General features: G+C 45.2%; 1 protein-coding gene across 1 annotated transcript; it reads right to left on the reverse strand.

The window, feature by feature from the left end:
• arhgap22b (Rho GTPase activating protein 22b) lies at nucleotides 1-27,400 on the reverse strand. The gene is made up of 10 exons (XM_070851903.1): nucleotides 27,358-27,400; nucleotides 19,119-19,312; nucleotides 14,333-14,420; nucleotides 5,155-5,283; nucleotides 2,631-2,838; nucleotides 2,400-2,532; nucleotides 2,246-2,319; nucleotides 2,041-2,162; nucleotides 846-1,893; nucleotides 1-223 (listed from the first exon to the last, which is right to left on the reverse strand). Exons 1-10 carry the CDS (start codon nucleotides 27,398-27,400, stop codon nucleotides 1-3), a joined length of 2,262 nt encoding a protein of 753 aa, XP_070708004.1.
• Between the last annotated feature and the right edge of the window lie 371 nt (nucleotides 27,401-27,771).

A 27,771-nucleotide genomic window follows, 5' to 3' on the forward strand; every position in this document is an offset into this window, starting at 1 on the left:
TCAGATGTCACTAGTTCTTGCACCCAGGGCCAGATCTCCCAGCGTAGAAAAGAAATCCTCCATCTCCTTCTCCAGAAGCCGGTTCCGGTTCTCTGCATCCTCCCGCGCACGCTCGGAGTTTCGCAGTTTGATCTCCAGCATGCGTTGCTTCTTCCTTTCCTGCTCCATCTCTTGCTCCAACCGCTCCATCTGTGCACACAGAGCAGCGCTGGACTCCTCCAGCCTGAGGGGATGCGGCGCATCACAGACAGAGAGCAAAGGTCAGACACGCAAGCCATTAATGTCTTTGGCTACATTATGAAATACTTTGGTGCTACTGGTAAAGCTACGCACATACATCTCACATAGAAATGCAGCTAACCTTAAAGGGCTGGTTCACCCAAAAAATTGTCTCGCATAACCTTTAGCTCGCAGCTAATCGTTGCTTTTGGTGATGTTCACCCTAGTAAGGAGATTTACAACATTTACTCAATATATGTAAATTATGGTATAAAAAATCTAAGCTATTACATCACAGTGTAGCCAAGTTTGGCAACTTTGTAAAATATTCTTATTTTGTTGGCATTTTTACCTTTATTTGATACTGAATACTATAACTATAGACAACCCGAGTTTTGCAGCTTTGAAATAATTTTTGCTGCTCAAAGTCTCTCAGTGTGGGGTTTGGAAATATTTATTCTTGGCGACTCTTAGAGGTAGTTCAAAAAGACACTAGACACCTGACACCTGTGAAAACTGCTGTATAATGTCTAAACAAAAGTTCAATTTTACTCCTATAGTTACCACAGTGAGCAAAAATCTACACTCATATGACAAAGTTTAACACAGACAGAACACAGACTTACTTTTGAATCCTGGACTCGTATGCAGTCTGCTGTTTCCTCAGCTCGTCCTTCAGTCCTTCCACCAGACCGCTCAGTGTCAGATTTGTCCCATCTCCATCCTCGGACATGATGATGGACGGCACCCCAGCTGCCACGGCCACGTTTCCATTCTCACTGCAGGCTGCGCTGCTGCTGCACAACTCCATGGCCTCACAACTGTCCTGCTCAGAGCTCGGGTCTGTCGTCATCCCCCCATCCCTTCCTCTGTCGGCCTCCCTCTGGCTCTCCATCCACTCCCCTTTCTCGCCGCTTTCGCCCCCTACTCCGCAGTTCTGGTTTGCAGAGGGCTCGCTTCCTGAGTCAGGGACGGAGATTTCGCAGGAGGAGGTGGACCAAGGTGTGCTGGACACGCTTGGAACGCTCCCCATGCTGGAGGAGGAGGTGACGTTGTCGTAGGTGGACAGTCTCTGCGAGGAGCCGGTGGAGTCGCGATCACGGGCAGACCGCTCGCCTGACGACGTGCGACGGTGTCCCCTCAAGGAGGACAAACCGTTCATCAGCCAGTTACCTCCACCTCCACCTCCACCTCCTCCACCACCAGACGACACACTAGTAACGTCAGCCACTGAGCTGCCGCTGCCGCTGCCGCTGCTGCTTTGCTTGGCTTGGGGCTGGGACCGAGGCGCCGAGGAGCTTTTGAAAGAGTATTTCCAGGAAGGTATGGTCTTGGCCTGTTTGCTCGGGCTGACCACCGTCTCTCCTTTCCCCGAAGAAGACCCCAGTTTTGGTCCAGGGTTCAGGTTAGGGGTCTGGGTGGGAGTGACGGCTGCACACAGTTTGGCGTCCAGAGATGAAGCGCTGCTGTGCAGTTCTTGGTCGGCGTTGGAGACCGGGCAGCTCTGGAGGTCCTCCTCTGAGATCCAGGCTCCCAGGCTGCGATGCTGGAGCTGATGCCCCTGGAGAGGGAGCTCTGTTTGGGGTACGGTGGGTCCCTCCTGGTCCCTCCCTGCGTACAAACGGTTGTGTTCCCTAATGAGGATTGTCATCAGGTGCTGGACCAGAGAGGTACCTATGGGTCACAGGAAGGGACATCAAGTAATTTAAAAAACTAAAAACAGTATGTGCGACCTCTACAACATCTAATGTGACTTTGTAGTTAATTTGAAGTGACTTTTACCACAAATTCAGTCATTATGCCACTGAACAACGTCCGTACCTTCCATGATAGTGACGGGGTCCTCCATCTTGGGTCGAAGGATATTTGGTCCAAATACTGTGGCGAGATTCTGGACACTCATCTTGTTCTCAATACAGTGGGACTGGACCTCATCAAGGAATCTGCGGAGAGACGAGAAAGTTAAAAGATAGAAACATCATAGGCATCGTTCTTTAAAAACTGATGACATTTGTTCATTCCTTACTTGCATATGTACTTGAGGAGATTGTAGTTAGGTAGAGGTAGAGTGCTAACTTGCCTTCCAAGCTCCTGGACCCCCTGATTAAAGATTGAACAGCTGTTAGTTACACACACACACAAATATGTCAACACACACACACACGGCATACGGCACATACCTCCTCCTCATCTTTGGCCAAAAGCTGTGCACAGGTTAGAAAGTCTTCATACTTGGAGAAGGGAATGACTGGTTCAGGCAGCTCTCGCAGGTATAACTTTAGCAAGGACGCCACCGTGTGGACGTCTGTGTTACTGCAAGGGAGATCAGAAAAAAAAAACAAAAGGCGTCTACTGGATGTTCCATCATTTCACTCTGGAAACGCAGCTCACAAACATCCTCCTCTTTGTACCTGTCAAACAGAGGCTTGTCGCCACAGTCGAAGGCCTCCTGCAGCTCCTTGACCAAGTTGGCCTGTCCTGGCATCCGAAAGAGACCCTCCTCATCCAAACCCCTCTCCCTGATGAAGTCCACACACTGCTCCACCAGTAGAGGGGCCAGCCGGGGGCCAAACTTCTTCTCATACTGCACTGTGTCCTCTAAACGCTGACCAAATATCCCTGGGGACAGATGGAAGACACATACTGTAGGTCCATCCGATTACTAGAGACTTTATTTTGGAATCTCCCAATTATGCAAAAGGTAAGCAAAGGACTGAAGAAATCTGTAGAAATGAAAATATGTAAGTAGTACACCCCTTCGCAGCACTGTTTAATGGCAGCTCGTGATTAATTGGCTGATAAATCACTGTTGACTGTTACCTGCTGACTGGCTGCAGCAGTCGCAGCTGGCTGACAGCTCACAGTAATCGTAGTAATTCACCGAGCAGGAGCTGCACAGCAGTAGAGAGCGTTTCTCATACATCCCAAACCCACATTTCACCAAGTTCATCCATTCCGGTTCAGGCATTTGACTCCACTTGTAGATCAATCCTGCATTTACAGACTCCCGTGGCGCAGAAATGAGCTGCAGTCGGAGCGACTGACGGAGGAGTCCAGACGAACGGCAGCAGACGAGGGCCACTGTGCTCTGACCACAGTGCTGCTGTTAACGACGGGTCTATAAGTTGGCGACAGATCTATTCTGGACTGAGAAGTGAGAGACGGACACACCTACCCTGTGAATCTGAGAGGGAGGCTCGTCACACGACCCTGCCACCATGAAGTAACCCAGCAGATAACACTGATTTCACTGCTCCTCTCCCCGTTCTGGGAGAAAATGTATTAGAGCGGCGTGGCTAGGATTCACGGGGCACCACATTTACTAGATTAAAGCTGCATCAACCACATTTGGGCCAGCAGAGGTCAGAAAAGAGGCCAACAGTAACACAGCCCTGACAGATGATTGCTAATAGTTAGACCATTACAATCAAACATCCAATACCTAAGAAATAGAGATCAGTCGTAATATAGTTTGACACAAGGAAAATATAAATGTTAGAATCATGTTTGTGACAATATAAAGTAATAAAAAGTGACTATAGAAAATATAGAAACTGATAATATGATCAAATATTTTCATTTTGGCTAATGTCACACAAACAAGCAACGGCACATGTCATCTCTGGCAGCCATCTTTGTTTGGATTAGGACAATGGAGTCCCAGTTTAAGAAACAGGTTAAAAACCTTTTTATCGTGCAGTATAGTTCGTTCTACCGGCCTTGTAGGTTTTTGAAAGATTGCTGAGTATTTATTTTGAGCCCTGTGAACGTGACAAGCTACGACTATCTGTACAGTAAATGTGGCACAGACGTCACCACAGTACCGAGACCACCCGGTAAAGCTTGTGATGATAATTGGTCATTCGTTGATGAAACCTAATGCCGACCTACTAAGCGTCGTCAGTCGCAGCTCCAGCAGTGGTACCCTCCCTGCCAACACAGCTCAACCCCGGCTGATAAAAGATGAAAACTAAAATGAGACCAGTGACGTCACATGCTAGAATCACTAGTGTGTTATTCTACATTCATCCCCCTATTAATATACCAGTTCTTTGTAACCCAACACCGTGCTGTTCAGCTGCTCCGTACGTCCCAGTTCACACTCAGACAGGCCTGCTTATATTTCTGGCATCATGTCAAGTGCGCTAGTTAGAGAACCAGACCAGAGGAGGGTGAGAATTAAGCCCAGGCTGGGAGAACACACCTTCTAGGAGTAAAGGAAACTCGGCTTGACTTGGATTAAAGTTCACACACTAAGCTGCATCCCTCCTGCTGATCCCTGTAGATCATTACACACCACAGTGCTGTAAGGAACCCAGAAGAAGCCCCCTGTCCTCTATTTTGGAATTTAAACCAACAGTGAACTGGAATAGACTGACAGCAAACTCTGATCACATTTCCCCAGTCAGGTACAGTAGCTGGACCCCGGGAATCGAGACCACAGGGTGAGATATAACGGCAGGCTAAAGGAGTGAGACCCAGCAGGGGCAGGTGATACTTTTCATGATGGGGCCCAAGTTTGTACCTCACACAGGCTGAGACAGACACAGCAGGGAGGTGGACTGTAGTCTTTTCCAATTTCACCACCAATATCTTGTTTCAAGACGTGTTGGGAGACCTCCGGAGCCAACGGGGTAGGAAGGAAATGAGGACTTCCTGGTTTAGGTTTGCACTGGGAAGGAATGGCCTCGCTCCTTTTAGTGATAATTAATATATAATAAGATTTTTATTAGAGCTGCTGGTTGCTGTATTTTCAACCACAGTCTTGACTCTCGCTAAGCAATTAAATTACATCAGGCACAGAGTTTGCATCAGGACTGCCTTGAATTTTAACTGCAGCCCGTTCCTGCGGGGGGCAGATGTGTTCAAGGAGAAAGAATCTGTCTGTGTTTTTAAAAGCGCTTCTCCCGTTTCATTTGAGACGTTTGGCCTTACCTCCTCCAAACGGCGCCCAGATGACCCGCCGTATGGCCTTGACCCAGTCATCCATGTCTGTCTGGGAGTTTGCCATGAGCAGGAAGGACTCATGGCTGATCGGCGCCCGGTCCTTGTCTCCCGTTCCACCTGAGGGGACAAACGAGGGGGAAGAAGGAGAGAAAAAGTAGGGGTGAGTACCCCAGATATATTGTAGGCACATATTGTTTTTTTTTTTGTGTGTAGGTCATTTCTTAACTGTTTTTTTTCTTAAATTCTGTGGTTCAGATTTTTTCAGCTTCAGTGTCAGGTACCTGCATTGATTATATTTCTTCTTATCTCATTAGAATAGGGAACTACTGTGACAGCTAATATGGGTTTGAGCCATAAACTATATACAAAGATCAAGTATTCATTTTTTTTGTTTTATCAGTTTGACTTTAATTAGCTATATGATACCAAAAAGGAGGAGAAATGCTATAATTGACAGCCAACTTGGGGTTTGATTGGGTCAGGCGGTCGTGTTTGAATGGTGACGGCCACATCGGGGATATTTTGGCTTCATTTTCGTGCCGTGGAGGGAAGTGGAGACAGGTAGACAGAAGAAGAAGAGCGGTAAAACGCGTCATAAAGAGGCAGTGCAGGGGGAAGAGTGAATCAGCCGGCTTATAAGTTCAAGACACGACCAAGATATCAGGAAAACTGATGAGCGAAATGTAGAAATTCACAAATGAATGTCTGAATTTTCGCCTTTGTTAAACACAGAATAAACACAGCAAATAAACCAATCAATTGTCCTCTTGTGTCTGGGGTTGTCACCAGGTTAGAACCAATGTGCCACACATACTCTCCACCACTAGATGGCACAATTGTCCCGTTTCATTGTCTGTGTGTGTGCTCTGATTCTCCACTCCGCCAGCTCACATCTCATTTAAGGCGTGTGGCTGTTTGACTCTGTGATCCAGAGCAGCTTTGAGTGAGCGCAGAAGAGAAACAAGCTTTATTTTCTAAATTTGACCTCAGACAGCAACAAAATAGTGCGAAACACGATCAGCTCCCCCCATAAAAACCACATTACCACCACGGACAACGCACGCATCTTACAATATCTGCACATGCAGAGTTTTTCTTCGGCTCCACGTTTAAATAACCTGGAGAATATGTCGCGTGTCTCCCGTCTGTCTGAGCCGTTCGTGTTGGATGGTGTTGTTGCCACAGTACCGGTCATTGTTGTCACAGTCATTTAGCTGTGAGGAGGGAATCCAAATATAAACAGTGGTGCCATAAAGCTAAGTGCCATTGTCACCCAGCTCTGCAAACTCACACTGTCGTGATGAACAACACAGCGTGGTCCGTCTTCACATGTGCTCCAGTGTCTTGGAGAAAGTGAGCGGAGGATCTAGCGTGATTTGATATCAGTTTGACCTCAGGAGAAGAGGCTGATTAAAAGTAGGAGACTCAGACATTAGGGAGCCTTTGCCACATCCAATACTTCCTCTTCAATGGATCATGCCCTGATCACACACACACACACACACACACACACACTGAGCCACTAAGAATCAATCTCTAGCTGACAGACATCAAAACTATTGGAGCATCCAGCCTGGGTGGAGGAGGAGTACAAAGATCCCTTTTGGAGCCAATTAAGATAACACTGAAGGGTTTACAGCGGCGCGCGTTAAACTGAGTTTACTCCAAAAGTCTCACTGATGAATTCGATCTCCACGTGGCGATCATCAGACAGGTTGGCATTTGAGCCTGCGAGGCCGCTGAAATTTTACGGGGTATTTGCGTAAAAGCTCGTGCCTTTTGAGCGTCTGACATTTAAGAAGTGAAGCCATAAGTTCTTCGTGATCGTAGCTTCACCTCTTGAATGTCAGACGCTCTCGAAAAGTGGGAGATGAGGGCAGCGGAGAAGGCAGGAAGTAGAGCAGATAATTCTTATAGCGCCGGAATCCTTTCTGATGTCTCGGTGCGAGCTTCTTAAACCGTCTCCGCGGGGGAGATATCTGTTCCCAGCACGGGAAGAGAGTCAGGTGAGGTAAAGCTCCTTTGGACGTGGCCGACGCTCAGTGGTCCTCGGTTCTTAAGCATTAATCAGTCTGTCTGGGTCATTTTCACCTCCACTTTGTCCTGTTGTCGAGACGCTGATCTGAATGCGAACATTTTTATTGGCTGTAGTTGTGAAACGACGTAACCCGTGTTGGCATTCAGTGATTCAGAACTTTAATATCCTGCTTTCAAGGTGCTTGGCAAAAGTAATTAATTACTCAATAGATATTACTCATTGAAAAACTAGTTACATTATTCAACAGCAAAAGTAATTAATTACGTTTGCCTCTGTTCAGTTCACTGACCATCAACAGCTAGCTTGATGCTACTCCCGCTAGGTAAACTGGCTAACGTTAGCAAGCCAGCTAAGAACACACCGCATTTACAGTAAAACAGCAACTTAGCGGGTAAATGAATTTAGCTAGATTAGCCGTTTCGCGGACAAGAGAAAGTTCAGCTCATAACACCTGTTAAACCAAGACTGCGCTACTTTTTAAAAAGAACACACCAATGAGATAGCATGTAACTAGTGAGCTTTAGAGGCGTTAGTAGAGTTTTTTTTTATCTTTTATTTTATTTTTTTTAAATCTTTGTAGCCACGTTAGCTTTCCCCCTGTCTCTATGCTAAGATAAGCTAATCGTCCCCCGGCTGTGGTTTCCTATTTAGCGCACAGACATAATGTTTAACTCTCTGCATATTTCCTAAAATGCCACACGATCCCTTTAAAGTTGATTCAAAGCATCTTCAGCCGCAGTGTAGCAGCTTCATGAAAGCACAGACGGACAAGTATTCACGCTGGTGGCACAGCACACGGTCACGCAGTTTATTCGCTGTTGATGTCGGTGTGTGTGTGTTGCCCCTCGGGCCATGTCCTCTATTAATAATGTGACTGGTGATTGGGCGCTGTAGATTGGTTGGGGATTAACTTCATGTGACCTCTGTGCTGCTTATTATTGGAGTCAGAGAGACAGACAGAGCATGGGGTTAGACATTTTCAGGGTTTCCGCTCAGCATGTTGAACCCTCCGCTAATGACTGAATGAATACACACCTGTTATGTAACGATCAGTTTATAAGCCGTTTTAGCGCAACTCTTTATTGCGTTTTTCTCAACAACATATAATTATAGCATTGTGTGGACGGGATTAGTTTTGCGGGACAGTAATGGAAGTGAAAATTTGTGCAAGAAACAATAAGATTCCCATGATAAACACTAAAAAAAATACTCTGTGCAGACTAAAGACACTCATAGATAACCTCCCAGTGAGTGCATGAACACTAAACCACAGCCAAAGACACATTACTACCTGCATGGCAGACACAGACACTTTTTTTAGATTTTCATGCTTTTCCTCCAGCATGCACTGCTGTGGACACAACAAGCTCCCACAGTGCAGCAGACTCTGAGCCACACTCACACTGTATCAGTCTCTTTGTGCAGCTACAGTAACTGCCAACACAAGGAGGTATGGAACGATTCTGCGGTTCACTGGATGCTTTAAGAAACGTCCTGTCTTGCTGATGAACTACGTACCAAAGTCAAAGCGAAAGCAGGAAGGAGAGTTGTCAGATAGGAATTATTCAACCAAATACACAACAATCCACTTTCTTTCTGTGTCTTGCTGATTCATGGGAAATTTGAAAATAATTAATCTTTCAACAGCAGATTTTGTTAAAATGTTAAAGGAACAGTGATACTGTACAAAAAGAGCCACAAATAAGAGGCAGTTGTAAACATGCTGTGATCTCAAAGCTACTCAAACGCTCCGCTACACTAGTTTAAAATCTCCAGCATCTGTTTCCCGTTACCTTGGAGATGTTGTTTCTTCAGTCTGTCCGGCTTGCAGCAGACCGGCCCCATGTCTGAGAGAGCGGCGCAGGCTGGAGCTGGGACTGGCTCTGGCCTAAAGCTGCAGCATGAAGCGGCTTCTCCGTCACCACTAAGTCCGCTTGGAAGCAGATCAGAAAGCAGGTAGCACTGACGGCCAGAACCTGCCAGTGAGGCATGCTCGGTGCCAGCGCAGACAAAACCCGTCAAACTAGTCCCACTTCTTGCCCTTCACTCATTTACTCTGTCCATTCATTCACTTTTTTCTTCCTGTTTCGTTCATTCAGCACTGTGGGCAGCAGGTTCGTTCCCTCAGCCCCCCTGGGGAGAAGCAAATCCCTGAGGAGGAGTGAAACAAGGCTCTCGCTCACTCTCTCTGTCCTTCCCTCTTTCTCTCTCTCACTCTCAGTGTGTGTGTGTGTATGTGTGTGTGTGTGTGCAGTAGCGGGGAGATGGGCTGTCCTCCAGTCTTTGCCAAACATACTTGTATACACACACACACACACACACACACACACACACACACACACAAAGGGAAAACAGACAATGCCAATCAATCTCTGTGAGATACAGGCCAACGCAGACTTTGGATTCTTCCTTAAGTCAGACATGTTCCAGGATCACACTGAACTGTATGAATGAAATATTCTGTGGAAAATGTGGAGCCGCTTTCGGTCACTGACTGCTGTGACCCAAAAGTGACTCAACCTGCAACCAGTTGGTGAAAACCTTCTAATCTGTGGATCTAAATACATTAAAATCCTGCAGTTCACCGGAGGAATGACGGTGGCTCAATCGATCTCAATCAACACCGGCGTGCAGTTAATACATTCTTCATTTCAGATGTTTCCTGAAACACTTTCTTCTTCAAAATGAGACACATTAACAGCACATTAGTGATGGCTAAAGACAGGCATGCTCTCCAGGCTCCGTGTCTTCACTTCAAATGATTAACAAGCACAAACACAACTTTCTAAAATATTAACCAAACGCCAGCAGAAGCTGTCCGTGGTAGTAATTGGTTCATTTTATCAAGCCATGAGAGTCCTGCCCGTGACAAACACCACAGCAATGACCACTTAGCAACAAAGATGGAGACTAAATTAAATACAGAACAGCAAACTCTCATAATGTGAGCTTTATGATATATTCTGAGATACATTAAGCATCTCTTACTTGGTCATCTGCATGCTCCTTCATACTGTACGTCCAAGGTGTAGCTACACATGGGACTTTTTTCGGTGGTGCAGCATCTTCACAAGCGTCCTCAGTGTATACATTAGACAGTGTACATGACATTGTTGGAATTTGGTTGTATTTACAGTACTGTATGTTTATTACCACACAGACCCATATTTAGAGTGTAAGGTTGGTACCTATGGGTGGTTAAAGCCTGGCTGTCAGTGTTTGTATGCTAGTCTGATATCAGCCAACAGGAGAGGCTAGTTTCTTCACGCACAACACAAAGCTGTGCCTCGGAAAAGAGATGGTTTTGAAACGTATGCATTCACACTCCCACAGACGCGTAATCCTCAGGAATAGGTTAAAATGATAGTTAACCCCTTTAAATATGTGTACTTGCTTTCTTGCTAAGAGTCAGATATCACTCATTTGAAGCCCGTGCTAGCTAGCGTGCTATTAGCTTGGTTTAGCACAACGACTGGAGGCAGGGAAATAGATTTAGCCTGGCTCTAATCACCTAAAGAACAAAATCAGCCTTTCACCTCTACATGGCACTATTAATACACTGCCTCTCATTTGTTAAATTCATACAAACTGAGACCTAAACTGCTGCTAACTGTTTCCAAATTCTTATGCTAGGCTAAGCTAACTGCCCGCTAGCTCTAACGTCATATATGTATCGTGACAGTGGTGTCAATCTTGCACTCGGCAAGAAAGCGAATCAAAGTGTTTCTCAAAATGTCCAATCCCTTTCTCCTTGGGTGCTTCATTGGGTGATATCCAATCAGATAATTTCAGAGTGGCATTTCCCTTTAACCCCCCCTATTTTTTAAAGGCCCTGAATCAAAACCTGATTAAAAATCCCACCCACTGAGTATTAACATAGCATATCTAATTGTATGAATGTTACAGAGGTCATAACTGGGGACTCTGATGTGGGTTTGTTGTTGCTAAAATATTCAAATTTCTAAGACACTGAAAAATCCTGTGAATGTTTGTTGTCGCATGAATGGGTTGCAAGTGTGATCTGCCTAGACGGCTGGTCCACAATCAAGAATTAGCAGAAGCAGTCCAGTTTACACAGGCACAACTGTGTTTTGGCTGTGTGTGTGTGTGTGTGTGTGCTGATTTCCAGATGGCTTAATTGCTTCACACCACCACAACAGTAGGCTTATAGCCTCTAGCCAGCCGTTAAATACAAAGAATATTTGAAAATATCCAGTTATTTGCCCATTGCCTTCATGCCCACAGGCTCTGAGACTCTTTGAGAGTCGGCTTTGTTTTGGTGCACTGCTCGCTCTGTCTGCACACACAGATAAAAAACCATGGTGGGTGTCCAATTTTTTTTGACTGCATTGCATGCTAGACTACCGCTGTTATTTCACTCAAATGCCAAGAGGAAATAGCAGGTTGAGTTTTGTGCTTTTTCTTTGTTTCTATGGCAGCAAAGGTGAAACTGGCTCACCAGAATAACTGTACTGTGTTTAATGTGTTGATAAATGCACACATGGATGTAGTTATACTGGCTGCGGCTCTCAGATTGTGTGGATCATCGATGCAGATTAATCCCATACCTGATATGTTCTAATCCACCAATGCTAGACGCAATACTAGATGAATGAATCTCCGTTTCTGCTATCTTGGCTGCCAGATCAATAGTAGGGGAGACTCTTTGTCTTAGCCGTACTTCTCTGGTATACCAGCAGCAAATGAAAGGTTAAGATCTCAATTACAGGTAAACATGTTTTAATGTACACAAATATTTTTTTTAATTAGGTGGTTCAACATTTAAGTCATGTTGTGTATTTTTTCCTCCAAAACAAATATGTGAAGTAAAAATGTCACTTTCTTCGGTTAATTTACGGTTAATTTAGGATTTGCTGTTTGCTGTAGAAGAGCCATAAAGACATAAAATAAAACTCTCTGAACCATATTGAGTTGCATAACTAAGTTTTCTTTTGCCTCACATCAAATTGCATCATATCACATTGTGCTGTATCAAATCGTATCGTATTGGTAGTAACTTCATGAGTGTCTTAAACACCAGCACCACGAGCACCAGCAATGAAAGGTGTGTGTGTGTGTGTGTGTGTGTGTGAGAGAGAGTGGTTCAGCGTCTTGCAGCTGCTATCTCTCTTGTATCTACCTTTTGCAACAGGGCAGGGTACTCTATATCTCCACAATAAACATGACCAATAGATTTACCCTGTGGCTGGACACACACACACACACACACACACACACACACACACACACACACAGAAAAAACAAAGACCATCAGTCAATGACATGACCCAGATGAACAGCCAAGGTCCCTGGGCTCCCTTGAAGGACAAGGCTACTATTACAGTGGACAAAGGAGTGCTGAAAGTGGGAGAAATACAGCAGCTTCATTCCTGGGATGGTCTCATTTCAAATATGAGGGTTTATCAGCCTCTTGGAGGTGTCTTTTTCTGCCGATTGCATGGCAGCAAAGGTGAAGCCGGCTGAGACGTCCTTGAGAAGTGATCAGCATTTTGCCAGCAGGGGCTGAGAGTTTCCACGCTTCTTCTTCATACTTCATACTTAACTACATCAGGCAATTTTTGTTTTTTCTTACCAATACACTGCTGTCTCTCTGTTTGTCTCTCTGCATTGTTCAGTAAAAATCGCCCGCAGACATGACTGGACACCATACTGCCTGTTTTAGAAGTGGGAGGAAGAACTATCCTCTGTGAAGCATTACTTTTAACTCAGTGTGAGGCCTAAAATCCATTCACAAAGTCTATTCATTTCATACAACAGGAGTGAATAAAGCCTTCATCCCTCTAAGCTGATTACAGACGGAGAAAGAGCAGAGTAACTCATGTGTTTCTCCCCAAGGAGCCAACCAATCTAATATGGTGTAAACAGAGGCTGTAGTCAGCACTGGGATTGAAAAGGGGAAGACAGTAACTCATACAGTCTGATGCGGATCACATTTAAAAGCAGCGTCCGTCCTGGTAATATCATAGTTGATGTAACACTGACATCAGGTTTGAGCCCAAATGAAACCCACTAAATGAGTCTTTTACTGACTGTATTGATCTAAAACACTTCTCTCCTCATGTCCAGCATTTCTGACCTGCCTCGCTTCCCTTTACGTCCACTTTTACCTGCCCCATTCTGCCCCTCTGGGTGCCGGCCTGCAGGCCTGCGCGTAGAAACTCATTGGGTTTCTCACCCCTCTGCGATGTTGACTGGCCATAAACAAAACACACAGAGACTCACAAGCCAGCGGGCCATTCTAAACACAAGCAGAGACCTCTGAGCAAACACTCCCAGAATGATGGAGGGAGGGATGACGGCGAGCCAGAGAGACGGACGACACCGCCGCTGAGCTCAGCTGTTGTCGTGCAGTTCCTTGCAGATTATATGACTTGACTTTGAGGTGAAACTCGATGCAGCTTGCCAACACAACAATATCACATCTACACACATACCGACACCCTGCCAGCCACTAAAGTAAGTGTTGTATTGATTGAGCTAAAACTGAAAGGCTGCGCGAGGTCAGTCTAACCCGACTTTGTTCAGCTGCAGGCAAACCCTCTGTACCTGTCGATACGCGACAGCTCGCCAACAGTCCTGAGACCTGCAGGCGCAGAGCAGCTTGAGATGATGGAGAGGCCATTTTGTTCTCTATTTATTTCGGAGCCGGAAATGTAACGCTGGCACCTGACATGTCACCGGCTGTGAGCACACGCCATGTCAGATAAAGAGGTTGACCACTGCAGCAGCTAATCCGTGGCTAATAGTGCTCTCTGCTGTTCTGAATGCAGAACAGCAGCCGAAGAGTGAAGGTAATTATGCTGCAGTTCCAGCACATTTAGGGAGGTAGAGTAAAGACAAAATGTCGTTTCTTATTGCTGGGTTGATTTTTATCTTAAAAAAAAAAACTGCATGCATTTTTAGACTGAGTAAATGTTGGACTTTGTAAAGTGTTTAGGTAGTATGCCTTAATTAAGACATTCTGGGAAATCACCTCCTCTATACCGAGCACAGTTCCTCCCCATGGACACGTTTCCTCCTCTTTTTGGACCAAATGCGACATCACCCACACGCTGACGGACAGTGGGTGGTGGAGGAGGAGGAATCTGACCAGCTAGAGGATCTCACCTGGTACGATCTCAAAAAGGTGTCTTCCTGGTTCGTCCGGGTTGGCAGTGAGCTCGTTGACCTGGCATCCCTGCAGTGGTATACAGCCCTGAAACAGACACAAGAGGGAGGCAGTCAAGTATTGAGCGCTGGGTTTAAACAGATGCCCTCACTCGCTTAACGTTGTCTCAACTGTGTACCAAATCTGATGTGTGACTGAGTTCTGGGACACCTAAATGCAGGAGTGCCTGCGGTTACATGGAGAATATTTCTTCAATATTTCTGATCAGAAAGTCCAACTTCCAACAAAATAAAGTGATCCGACACGATGTTCGTTTACATGCCCCAAAGCATTTAATCACAATCTAACTTTTTTTGACATAGTGGTTCCGGGCGCTCTGAAGCGTCTGATCTGCTGGAAATGTAACAGAAGAACATGGGGGACACATTCGTAGAACAAACACATCTATTACAGCCAGAGAGACACAAACAGAAGACATGTTTACATGTTAGTTAATATAATTCTATTGGACAGATATTATAGGTTCACAGGGGTCTTGATAATGACATCTGCAGTCTCTCCTGATTGAAGTAGGTACATGAGGGATTTTTATTTGATTGGGCTTTTATTCTGATAACTAATGGAATATATTTGTAAATGCAGTTTATGATATGCAGTATATGCTAGAAATGTTTGTAGATTTAAATCATAATCATATTATTGGTCTAAAAAACAATAAGTTATTGGCTGCCTGCCCTCCCCCTGACTTAAGGTCCTTCCTGCATGCCTTCTGGCCTGTCCTCCCTCCAGTCTTCCTCTCATCCTTGCTCCCTCCCCCTTCCTTCCTTCCTTCCTTCCTTCCGATTGCTCCACTCTTAACCCCACTAAAATTTTAAGCAGCTACTCCTGTGATTGAACAGGGACCCACACAGATTATCAGAATACATTATCCAGATCAATACCCGTTTAGCCCTGAGAACTGAGGCCAAGTGAGCTGTGAGGAGGTGCCAGCGTCTGCGGGTCGGCCCCGTTAATCTGCGCACTGGCATCCTCCATCAAACGGGGAGAGGAGTCTGCCAAATCGCCTCAACCGGAGGGCCGGGCTGTCGCCAACATTAGTCGCCATGGCAACAAATGGAAGGGGTGGGAGCTATGGATGGATGGAGCAAAGGGGCAGGGCAGGAACCGAGAGGGGGAAGAACTCCCAAGGGTGCTATGTGCTCGGAATAACACGAGTAGCCGGCCGGGGATGAATGAATAAGAAGAGGCAACACACAGTCAAGCAGTGTAAACTGAAAATATAGGATTCGTAGTGTGATTTGTCCTTTTCTAGGTCTTAGCCTGGTCACAGTGCAGCTTTGAGGTAGAGCTCACATTTTGCAGTCAATATGAAACTGTGCTTTTATGCACGAGTGTCCAACTAGCCACAAACAGATGTGGACACGCCCAGTTTAACCTGGTTTGCCCGTAAATGTCAATCATCATCCTGGACCAGAACACCAGCCTGGACCCGCGAAGACTCGTTCTCACCTACATCTCACATTGGCAGCGTCGTCCACCAAATACACACACTGCTATTGATTGGTAGCATGTGTGCAGGTCTTAAATTGAGGCGTATAAACACCTCGGACTTTTCTTGTTTAACAGATGCAGTGAAGCCCTGACCAAGTCTCTACCAGCTGTCTCCTCACATATAAACCTGTGCTGATTCCCACGAAATATGAAACCAGCAGCAGTAAAACACTCACAGCACCTGACCGTGTCGAGCTGCAGCTCAGACGCACCAACCCTCCACCCAGCCAACTGAATACAAACTCATGATTAACATCACACAGTTTAAATGAAGCATGAAAACAACATTTGGCAACATCTAAGACAAATTCAAAGCTGTGCAAATCATTTATAGTAACAGATTAAATATAGCAGATTAAATCACTATGCGTGATGTGAAAAAGGTTGCTTACGGTCTTGATTTTAGTGTCATTACAGTGTACATTCCCGTTTGCCATTCAAAACAACGTGAGCTGACACCTACAGAATTTACCACAGTAAAAATGCTTTAACAGCACAACACGAAAAAATATTCTTTTAAATTCTTATGATTAGACATATGCTTAGGTTTAGCTCCTTGACTCTTTTCCTGGTCATCTGGCATACAGGAAGAGATGTGTTGCATCTTGTTTTGCATTCATAAAGAAAAACCTGAGTAGTTAGACATATGCTTTGCTGATTTTCTACCGATGCAAAAACAATGTTAACTTCCTTCCGTGTCGCCTCTCAAGGTGACACCGGGGGATACAAAATGCATCATCTGGTGGATTTTTGCAGAGCAGGGCTGGTGTTTGATTAAATGGCTGACTTAACAATACGATTATTTCAGCTATCTAACAGTCAGGTCAATTATTCAATTGAGCAACAGCCACAGAGTCGGCAAAAATAATTAAAGGGAAAAAAAAAAAAAAGGCATCGCAGTCCTGTTCCACACTGTTTGATTGACCACTAAATTGCAGGTGAAGACTCATTTTGTGTTCGCAGCACAAGTGATCCCCCCTCCCCTGACTGAGCTCCATTTGTTCTGTCGTGGAATTATTCTCACATGATGAAAAGGAAGAGAAAGCCAGTATAGATCCTGCATCAGTTTTACCTTCCCTTTGACCAATTATCACATCCTGGTGGGGGGTGGGGGGGTGATGGTCTTGTTCTGTTGCAGCAATTTGCCTACATACACTCCACCCCTCCCCATCCCCACCACTCCCAGCCTCGAATTTCCTATCGATTAGAAGATGAGAGGGAGAGAAAAGGCCAGAGTGACACTTTCTCACACATCCTGCTCTCTGCGGGGGTGGGGGGTGGTGGTGGGGGGGATGTGTGTATATGTGTGTGCATTCAACCATGTGTGTGACTTGAATCCACTGGGAGTTGCAAATCAATACGAGCTGGATGGCTATTGGCACGGTCTGATTAAAGGGAGTCTGTCAAAACCTGCAGTCATTTGTTCCTCACAGATTGGAGACTGCAAGGAGGAGAACACGTCATTCTGTGTGTGTGTGTGTGTGTGTGTGTGTGTGTGCGTGTGCACTGACAGACCTTACAGGACAATGATGGCAGAAGGCTGCTGCCTACATTAAAGGAGCAGCAGTCACGCAGAGTGAAGACTCAAGAAATCAATAAGTGTTGAGATTTCAGCCAGGAAATAGATGATTATTATGCTCTTATGAATGTGTATGTGTCATTGTGTGTGTGTGTGTGTGTGTGTGTGTGTGTGTGTGTGTGTGTGTTGTGCATTCACAGACGCACAGACACCCTGCTGTCTTTTGTTGTTGGATTACATCATCGCCTCATGTTACGCCTCATGTAAGCCTGTCAGCTGTCCATCCCACTATCGTTCATATGACTGTGTGTGTGTGTGTGTGTGTGTGTGTGTGTGTGTAACATATTGCTTATGAATAAGAATCATAATGGGAAAATGTGAGTCAGCACCTGGCCACACTAGACGCACCTCATCAAAGAGGCAGTGGGATCGATTAGGGGTTTACTCTGTGAACATTTTTATGAAGGTGCACTAATGGAGGAGGAAACCAGGCGGCACACGCTGCTCTGGCTGTTTGTGCTAATACATTAAAATATCCTGTGAGCGCGGTGACTCATAATTACCACTGTGTATTTTCATCTGTTGTCACTAATAGAGTTTACTCTCAACATTACTGGTGTTGTTTGTAGTTGGCCACGATGTCTTCAGCTAGTGTACAAAGGAGACCTGCAGATGTAGGATGGAGAAGATGGGCTCCACCACTGACTGACACGGCTCTATTTTCATGTCACAGCAGGAAAAGCACAGGAGGTAAAAGTCCATTAAATGTTCAAAATGTCTGCTGTGACAGCGTTTATAAAACATTACATTAAATATTAAATATATATTAAGTCAGACATATATACAGGCAGGACTAGTGAGAACAGACACATCTGTAAACTTCAGGGCAGTGGAGGGCAAATGAATGTGTTACTTTCTCTGGTTCTGAGCTTCAAATACTAGTTAAAGACACCAACTTATGTTTCTGAAAAGAAACTGCACTGATTTAGAATTACACGTCTGATGGGCAGTTTTAAAAACTTGATCATAAACGCAGCAGCAGACCCATAGATTTAAAAAAAAAAAAAAAATACAGTCTATTATACTTTTAATATTCTTTTTTATAGCATTTTTATATTTTGTTCCCATATTCTATATTGTAATTACATCTATTTTGCATTTTTATCTTTTATCTTTATGCTTATTGATTATGCATTGATATGCCAAGGCAAATTCCTTGTAACCTTTCTAACGTTTACTAAAATACACCTAATTTTGATTCTAAATCTAAGATGTCCTATTTTTTATTCCACACATTTCCCCCTTTTCAAAGCCTACATTACCCACAGTGCAACTCGACTGCAGGCAGTTCAACAGGTGATTTGGGAGTATGATGCTAGTAACGGCCAATGCGGCCTCGAGCTGTTCGTCTCAAAGAGAGATTAGAAAGGAGAGGTCTGGAGAGCTCTCTCCTTTCTGATCCCACACCCCCACACCACCTCAAGTGACATCACATGAGGCAATTCATCAAACTTTATGCAGGTTCCTCTTGAGACACAAAAGGCTTTATAAGACTCTTCTCACATATGCGCTAGTGCCCCCTTTAGACCTGTAAACTGACTTTGTCGTATAAAATTGATGGAGTTGTCCTTTAATTGTAATTATGGCCGCTTTTTTAGTTTTTCTGACTTTCAGTGCCCTGTCAATGTGCATCCCAAACATGGCCGACGTCTTACCTGCGGCTTGGTTTCTTCCTCGTCTTTGTAGAAGAAGAGCTGGTCTGAGCGCAGCACAAACCAGCGCAGCTGCCAGTTCTTCATGATGCTGCGTTGCTTCTTCAGCCAACCAGCCTTCAGCGCCCCCTCCTGGAGGCTGGGGGAGGCCGGCCTGCCCCGTGACACCTCGCCCATCACCATGCTCTTGGACCTGGCTGCAAACACACACACACACACACACACACACACACATAAATCGTTTTTATTCTGTGCATACACAACCAGGCAGAAGGTGAAGGGTTGCGAATTGGTGGTTCTGCTTGATTTACTAAATTCCTTCCATTTTTTTTTCATTTTCTCCCAAATGGTAGCTTGTGTTATTCCTCATTATGTATGCTGTGTGCACACACATGCTCTGCCAGGCTCATGAACACACACACAACCTTCTGCCCCAGGCTGCAAAGCCTCTAGATGAAGGGGGAGTGGGACTGCAGAGAGGCTGCAGACACTCTGAATGAGGGAATACACACACACACACACACACACACACACACACATATAGCCTCAGGTGACAGGGATCCCCCCCTTCCATTTCAGAGGTCCTTGGAAGAGACTTATTGTGTTGCCACAGCCCAGCAGAGAACCAGAGGCTTTTGAGCTGGGATAATAGGACCACATGGGACTGAGTGACTGGCTGGCTGGCTGAATCATTCTCAACAAACGTGTGTAACCTGAACTCAGTCAAGGACGGGCTGAAAAGGGAGGGGACGCCAGGTTTGTCCCCACTGAGCCTCTCATGTTGTCCTTGTATGACATCAGCTGCGGAAAACGCTGATTTAAGAGTGACGTGTCTCATTTTTGATGATATCTAATAACACTTTTACATCAGCTGTGACACTGGTGACGTAACAAGAATGATTGTTTTACTTCCTCTAATGGTCATATCTGATCACAGTCATCAGTGTAAAGTCTGCGTCCTTTTTTAAGCGCTTGTCATCATTTGAGGGTGAATTATAACTGGCTGAAGATTTCAAGGTTTTCACAGAGATGAGAAAAGGTCGCAGAGCTAAGACGAGGGCCATAAACTGGCCAGGCAAACAAGGCAGTGCTATTTGATGATCATGTATAATTTATAGAAATCAATTGCACAGACATCCCCCCTGCTGCTGTGTGTTTTGGGCCACACACACACACACACACACACATGGAGAAATGATCAGTGTTCAGATGGCGCCAAGGAAAGCACGGGATGGATGGGGGGAGAAAATCAATGCTTATTCTCTTTTATTGTCTCATTTCTCTCTTTCTTAAGAGCTTAAAGAACAGCCGTCATTTTTATTTCACGTCACAGCGCTCCCGTGCAGCCTGTTGATCCTCAGACGTGTCGAGTTGAAGACAGACAGATTATTTCTAGAAGGGTTTTAAGGAGCATCAGCTACACGTTAATTCAAAGCTTTTTTTTGTTTTGTTTTTAACATTTTAATACCGTCACCTGTTTCCTTTCATGCAACAAATGACGATAAGATAAATAACACTCGCAAAATGTGTCTTTTGCGTGTCACACCTCGTCTGGCATTTGTAGGAAGCCTTGACAGTGTTAGTGAGGTACAACCAGACTTACTGTAGCTCCGCACACATTTTAGCGCCACACTAGTGCCGCAGAAACGTCTGCCTGAGCCCATTCTCATTGCCTTGAGACGACTGTCTTGCGAAATGGTGTCGAGGGGGAACTTGTTTCGGTGGAAACATTTGCACGACGTTAAATCCCCCCGCGAAAAAGACAAGAAAACACCCCATACGGCAGTAAAAGACAGAACTTGATGTGATCCCCAAGTCAGGATTCAGGTGTGTGTTCATGGAGTTGTCGCAAATGAAGGAATGGTTACAGATATTCTTTTGCAAATCACAAGAGAATATTTGCCCAAAGTCTGTTCAGAAGCAATTAAGCTGCTTTGCGCTGGAAAACCCTCGGGGCAATTAGCAAATCATCTTTTACAGACAGCATCTGAGGCTAATAGGAGGTTTTATACTCACACATCGACTGTGTGGTGTGAGTGCTGCAGCCAAAACCTGCTCGTCGTCAAGAGCTGTATCGCCCAGTTTTCCTTTGACAGTTTGGACAGACTTTGTGCCTTGTCGACGTTGCCGAGAGCTCTGATTTAAGGTCTGAGGACGGCATCATTCTTATTGATCGTCTACCCAAGGAAAGCATGGTGCCCACAAATGTGTGTTTTTTTTCCTGTATTCGTGTCATGCAAGGATTCAGTCCACTTTACAGACGGTAGAAATGTTTTTGCCACATTAGTGCAATATCAAAGGGTTGTCATGAAGCAGACACTAGTATCCGGAAGAGTTTAGAGGTTTATTTCATAATTTCCCTGCTCCAGGCAGGTAAGGAAGGCAGCTAAAGAAAATCTTGCCTAGGGCCTCCTGTTGTCCAGAGCCAGGCCTGCTGGACAACCCCCCCCCCCACCACACCCCCACTCTCTCTATTTAGCCCTGTCTCCTCTACCTCGGCTTCTCTCATTCATCCAGCTTGTGTTAATTCCAGTGTTTTCCAGCTCTCTATTTTCACCCCTGCGCCCCGTCTGCCTCCATTTCTCTCACTTTGACTCGCTCTAATTCGTCTCTCCCCCCTTAGGTTCAGCACTGCTGCCTCTGTTGAAAAGCATACACACACACACACACACACACACACACACACACACACACACACACACACACACACACACACACACACACACACCAAAAGAGGATCCTTTTTGTCGCCTCCTTTAAGCTGTTTTTGTCAAATAAATTAGTTCTGGGATTACAACACATTCTCATTAGCTGTTTTTAAAATATAATTATTTCTATTGTGTTTGAGGACAATTTCTAAGCATTGCAAACCAGTCTTAATTGCTTTTGGCAATCGGGTAAAACTTCACAATGGTTTTATTTCTCTATAGTACGTTTAAGTAAAAACAGCTCTGGGTGTTGAATTTTCATGTCAAGATACAAATCTCCTACATACATTTCTAGTAGAAGTTGAATGATTTTGCTCGTGTGATGACCATAAACGCCTCAGTCCCACTGCCACCCTTTCTGTTCCTCCAGCTGTGAGGACACCAGCCAGGTACACACTCTTTGATAATGTAAGCATCATGTACGTGTCTCACGTGTGATCAGCAGCTGTATGAAATGACCCTAACTACTGCGTCTTACTCTTTCCAGCCAGCTGAAAGTGGCGCTCACCTTCCCCGTCCTCTTAGAGAATTCTGTTTTTCCTCACCACCTCCTGTCTTTCCATCCCTCCTCACCCTGCCAGTGTTTGCATAAAAGAGCACCACTGTTGAACACATCAGCTGCCTGGATCGTGGTCTGAGTGGAACACACACTGGTCGATGATTCACGCCTGAGTCACAACAACTGATTTTTGACTGTGTGTGTGTGTGTGTGTGTATGTGCGCCGACTTCCCACTGTGCCAATTTGGACCTTCTGCTCCGAGTGATTCAGACCTTCCTTGGCTTGGGTGGAGCTGCTCTGTGGTCACTTCTACAACTATACAGCTACAATGCCGAAAAGAGGCCGTTTTACTGTAAAAGTGCACTTTATGGACAATCACTGCCACTCGCTTAGACAGACGGCGTAATTGTGGCTCATTCATTTACAGTAGATAGTAGTTTGGGAAGGGCTGGGTCAACTCTGACTGCGGACTTACAGCGTGCCCACATTTGTTTATCATGACGATCTTCAATGACAAGATATGTAAATATGCCCGTGTGTCATGTTATTTCATGGTCATCGCTGAATAATTCTGGGTACGGAGCTGAATATCCAGGAATACCAGATGGAGGGCGACTCATTCGGTCATGAGCTCATACATGATATCATGAATGTGTGTGTGTGTGTGTGTCTGTGTGTGTGTGTTGGTGGACCGTACACTGTGTACATTTTAAAACTTTAACTTCAACTATGCTTTACAGCAAAAGGATAACTAAGCCTCAATTGAACAAACACAGAAATACCCAACAACCCTGACATATTTATGGTCCGCTGTCTAAAATGTAACTTCGGCTTTATTCGGATGGACGATGGAATATACCTGAGGCAAAACTATCTATCCACTATCGGCATGGTTGGATACTACTAGCTGAAAAATTCAGCCAGTTTCAGGCAATGCATCCAGTCTCCTTAAGTGCCAAAGGTCAATAAAACCCTGCACTCACCAGCATCACTTCTAAGTATGCAAGTACTGTTACAATGTGAGCAAATAGATGTCTGCAGATACACACAAACACACACAGATACCTGAACACACACACACACACACACACACACTCTGTAGGCACCTATGATGTCACTTAATGCAGTTTGGAACCGCATATTTATCATTAGCAGGAAATGGATGTATGGCTCTTATGCACATCATAGAGGAGCCCATCCATTAGCATGGCATGGCGGGCACTCCACAATAGCAAGGCAGTATTACACTTATGGCTAAATCACACTATCACACACACACACACACACAGAGGCATGCACACGGGCATGTTGGAGGAATTCAATTTCATTAATCTGGTTGTTGTGTAGCAGTGATTTATGGCTCGTGGAAAATGGCAGCAACAGTTACAGGTGCATCAGTGCGTGACTTCCAGTTAGCCTATCACTGTTGATTAATGCGTTAACCATTATGTGCGTGTGTGCGGCTGCTTTCCTTGACAAGCTGGAGTTGTGGCCAATAATATACAGCCACAATATATGTGAAAGCTGCAGCGGAGCAGAACTGCTCTGCGGCAGCGGCTGTGTGCCTATCTGTGCATTTCTGTGCATGCTATCATCTCCACATGCTCATTACCTGAGTGTGTCAGTGGGTGAATTTTTTTATCTCTGCAGCATGCGCTTGCTCGCAGTATCTATTCGTGAGGGTGTTCAGTCATATGCCTCAGAAAGGCAGAATGTCAGGGTGTTGCTACATTGCGGGACTTTGATCATAAAACCATGGTAACGCAGATCAAAAAGACACACATACACAGAGAATGAAGCAGCTGATATGTGGGCAATTAAAGCTGCTACTAGACTTCTGGTGCCAGCCAAAAATAAATTCATCCACAACCATGTAAAGCTTTAATGTGTCGTTAGCTGTTACAGCTACAGAAGGAAAGATTTTTTTCCTTTATGAAGCAGATATTGTTGATGAATTGATTCCTTGTTAGAGCAAACTGACATCCTAGACTGGCAGCAAATTGGGTTTTTACTGTGACAAGCACTCCCAACTAAGAGTTTCAGGAAAGCATAATCGCAGTGATTTAATGAGACCTCTGGGGCAGATCCAAATAATCAGTTGGGTAACCAATGTTAGTTTGACATTTTGAGAAATGTGCTTATTTGGTTTCTTGGTTTAATTAGAAAATTGGTAGCACTGGCTTGTCTGCACACTAAATGTAAAGCATATGAACACACTTACTGAGTGCACCTGTCAACACCATGGATGTCATAGACGCAGCATTTTCATTGCCAGGTACTTTACGAATGAAAAAATAAGCCTTCCCCCTGATAGTTAACCCTGACCAGACTGACAGCTTCTGTCCATAGACTTAATGAGAGAAGTGAGTGTAGCTTCTGGGTCTGAGAAGTGAAGCCAATGATGAAGTGCCTTAAACCTGCACTATTTCTAATGGATGTAGTCTCCATGATGTCACCCACAGGTTTCTGAAAAGCCAAAATGAATCTTAATCTGAGGCTCTCTGGAGGTCATCATCTTGGCAGTGCCTGAATCCATCTGCTCCCGGCTAATGGGCAAAGAGGTGGGCTCAATGACGCCTGGATGCTGAGACACGCCCATTTAGCTCCACACTACCAAGCTAGCTATGGCTAAGAAGCTAGGCTGTATGCTACTTTGCGTTGACGCGGCTCATCTCTGCCTGTCTACTTGCTGTGCAGCTCGTGTGCTGCCCTCTCATGGTGAGAGCCAACAGGCTCTATGTGTGTGGTAGATCTCAAAACTCCTCCAGTCAGCGATGGAGGGGTGGGAAATTGGCCATTTTAAGATGGGGGTCTATGGGGATTCCACAAGGTATGCTGTAGGGCAGGGCTAACTTGAACCCAACCAATTAGGGGCGGGTCATGCCTTAAACTAACCAATCAGTGGCAGTCTTTGTGGAACGAACATCACTTCTGGCTCCAAAAAAACTAAGATGGTCACGGCCAAAATGCCAAACTTGAGGCTTCAAAACGGCAGTCCACAAATCAATGGGTGACATCACAGTGGCTACGTCTACCGCATATATACAGTCCATGGTTCTGTCAGACAGAGCTGTAAGCCTCATAGCCTATGACGTTTGCCTCTGACTCACAGCTTAGCCACAGTCTAGACAACAACATATTGACTGATCGACACACCCACAGACATGTCAGTGTTGAATTTGGTTGCGTGTCGCATTGGTTTGGGTTAGGTAATATTGAGTCGAACATGAAATACATCTATGTACATACTGAAAACAAGTATAATATTGAGGAGAAAACTGGGACAATTTGGTGGTGAAAGTTTCAAACCAATTTTAGCATTTTACAGGTTTGGGATGCTTGGTCAATGTAGGCTAGAGCTGGTGGAGGATTTCCTTTAAAAAAAAACGGCCTAAATGTTTGTACAAAGTAAACAAGATTAACTGTCTAAATTAGCACACCCCCTTATTCCTCTCTTTATGCTAAGCTAAGCTAATAGCCTCCTGGCGCTAGCTTCCTAAGTAGCAAACATGACTTTGCAAGTCTTCTTACGTGTTTTTCTAACTATTCTTTCAAGTGGAGCTCAGTGAATAAAGAGGCAAGAGCGCAGGAAGACAACACAGTGAAACGTAGTAACTGAGAAACCAATGTAATCCAGCCATTTTAGCCTGGAAGGGTTAGCTTGTCTTCTATCTAAAGTACCAAAGTCAAACAAGTCATAGCTTCTAGCAGTGCATTTATGCTAGTTAGCCTCTCGACTGACCTTCTAGCTTTACAAATGTTGCAGGCATGAAGGATCAATAAAAAAAAAAAAAGTCATATTATTGATTCATAGTGTCATCTCTGACATTCTGGTGTGCCTTTCTAAACCGCACTGGCTGGTTGGTATTGTGTCCCGCTTCCTGACCCGCTTTAACCCCAGCGGAGTCTGGACTACACTACTACATCTGTCACATACCCGTTTATTCATGGGCTTCATGCAACAAATGTGATGCCGCCAGCAGTGAAGCACCAATCTTACAGGAGGCATGCAGAGAATGCTTCTCACGCAGAATCATGGAGCTGTTCAACCTCTCCAACAGCAAACTTAACAGCAAAACAGCACGGGTGAGGATGCCGATAAATGTCACAAGACTGTTGCATTTTGATCATATTTTGTATGTCTGGGCCTTCTCTGAATGCACGTGAAATCTTCTTTTCTCATCATGTTTGTTCAAATTATTTAACGTGGCCTAAACGTGATGCTGTAATCAATTATGTGCTAATTCACAAAATGCACCCACTGCATCGCACTCACTCATCAAGCCAGTGTAATCTGTTCTGCCTTCCTAATATATGCAAATACAGTTTTAATCCACTTTGCTACCAATTTCATGCCGCTCCAGCAGAGGATTTTTACATCGCTCTCTCATTCATGGGAACTATTCATTTCATCTTAATCAGATCCAGCTGTATAATTGCAGTCATGGGGATTAGTGCCAAGGAAGGAAGGAAGTACACACACATTGGCACACACTGACATATTAATACATCCATCCACACATGCATATTGTACATGTAAGAGTGTGAACACGCGCACGCACACACACACACACACACACACACACACAGCAGAAGCAGCAGCTGACGGCAGGCTGATAGTGCTGAGCGTCGCAGTGATGAAACTAGAGATGATCCTCACTGGCAGCATCGGCCAGCTGTAGTAGAATGCTAATGCACGCGGGAGCTTCCCTGCGTGGGCAGACCTGCCGCTCCATTCAGAAATATGTGACTGCTGTAGTGGAAGGAAAATAGACGGAGTGGAGGAAAAAAGTCACATTCTTTTGTACAACTGGGAAATATGGGAGCAGAAGCACTTTTTAAAAAGCATTATGTATTAATAAAAGTGTCCAGATAAAGTGTCCACTGCATCATTCAGACATCATTTGAGGTGATAAACTCCCATCACAGCCCCTGTCAGATATGACATGATGTGTCACCACACAGTTATGGATGGATGAGCAGCCAGTGCAGGTAGTGTGGATGTGAAGGCAGGGCAAACAAACTGTGTCCTACCTCTCCTGGTCTGTCTGATCTTTGGGCTCAGCATGGCTGTCATCGCTCGTCCACGCGCTCTCCTCTCGGCATGTTCGTGTACATCCAAAGCACCCCACCCCAGTCTCTCCCTCTGCCTCTCTCTGCGTCTTTGCCTCTCTCCTCTTCTTCTCTCTCTGACCTTCTGCAGTGCGGCCGGCAGCTAGGGGGTTGGGTGAGCAGGGGAGGGGAGGAGAGTGGAAAGAGAAGGGGGTGGTGAAGGAGGAGGAGGAGGAGGAGGAGGAACTACCCCTCTCTTTTTTTTCCCTGCGCACACGCCCAGCAGCCTCCACCCCTCCCTGTTACATTATTAATGCCGGTACATCCGCCTGGGGTAGATGGAGGAGGAGGTTTTTGGGGTGGGTCTCCCACCAGCAAAGCATGGACCTCACCGGC

The sequence above is a fragment of the Pempheris klunzingeri genome, chromosome 20 (assembly GCF_042242105.1).
Source record: "Pempheris klunzingeri isolate RE-2024b chromosome 20, fPemKlu1.hap1, whole genome shotgun sequence".
NCBI classification, from domain to species: domain Eukaryota; kingdom Metazoa; phylum Chordata; class Actinopteri; order Acropomatiformes; family Pempheridae; genus Pempheris; species Pempheris klunzingeri.

Coding starts and splice junctions, on each gene's coding strand:
- arhgap22b (XM_070851903.1), bottom strand. CDS start 27,400: ATGACAGCCATGCTGAGCCCAAAGATCAGACAGACCAGGAGAG. Junction 5,284..14,332: donor CCTTTTTGAGATCGTACCAG/GTGAGATCCTCT, acceptor TTGTCCCCTCAG/GTGGAACGGGAGACAAGGAC. Junction 224..845: donor TACGAGTCCAGGATTCAAAA/GTAAGTCTGTGT, acceptor GCATCCCCTCAG/GCTGGAGGAGTCCAGCGCTG.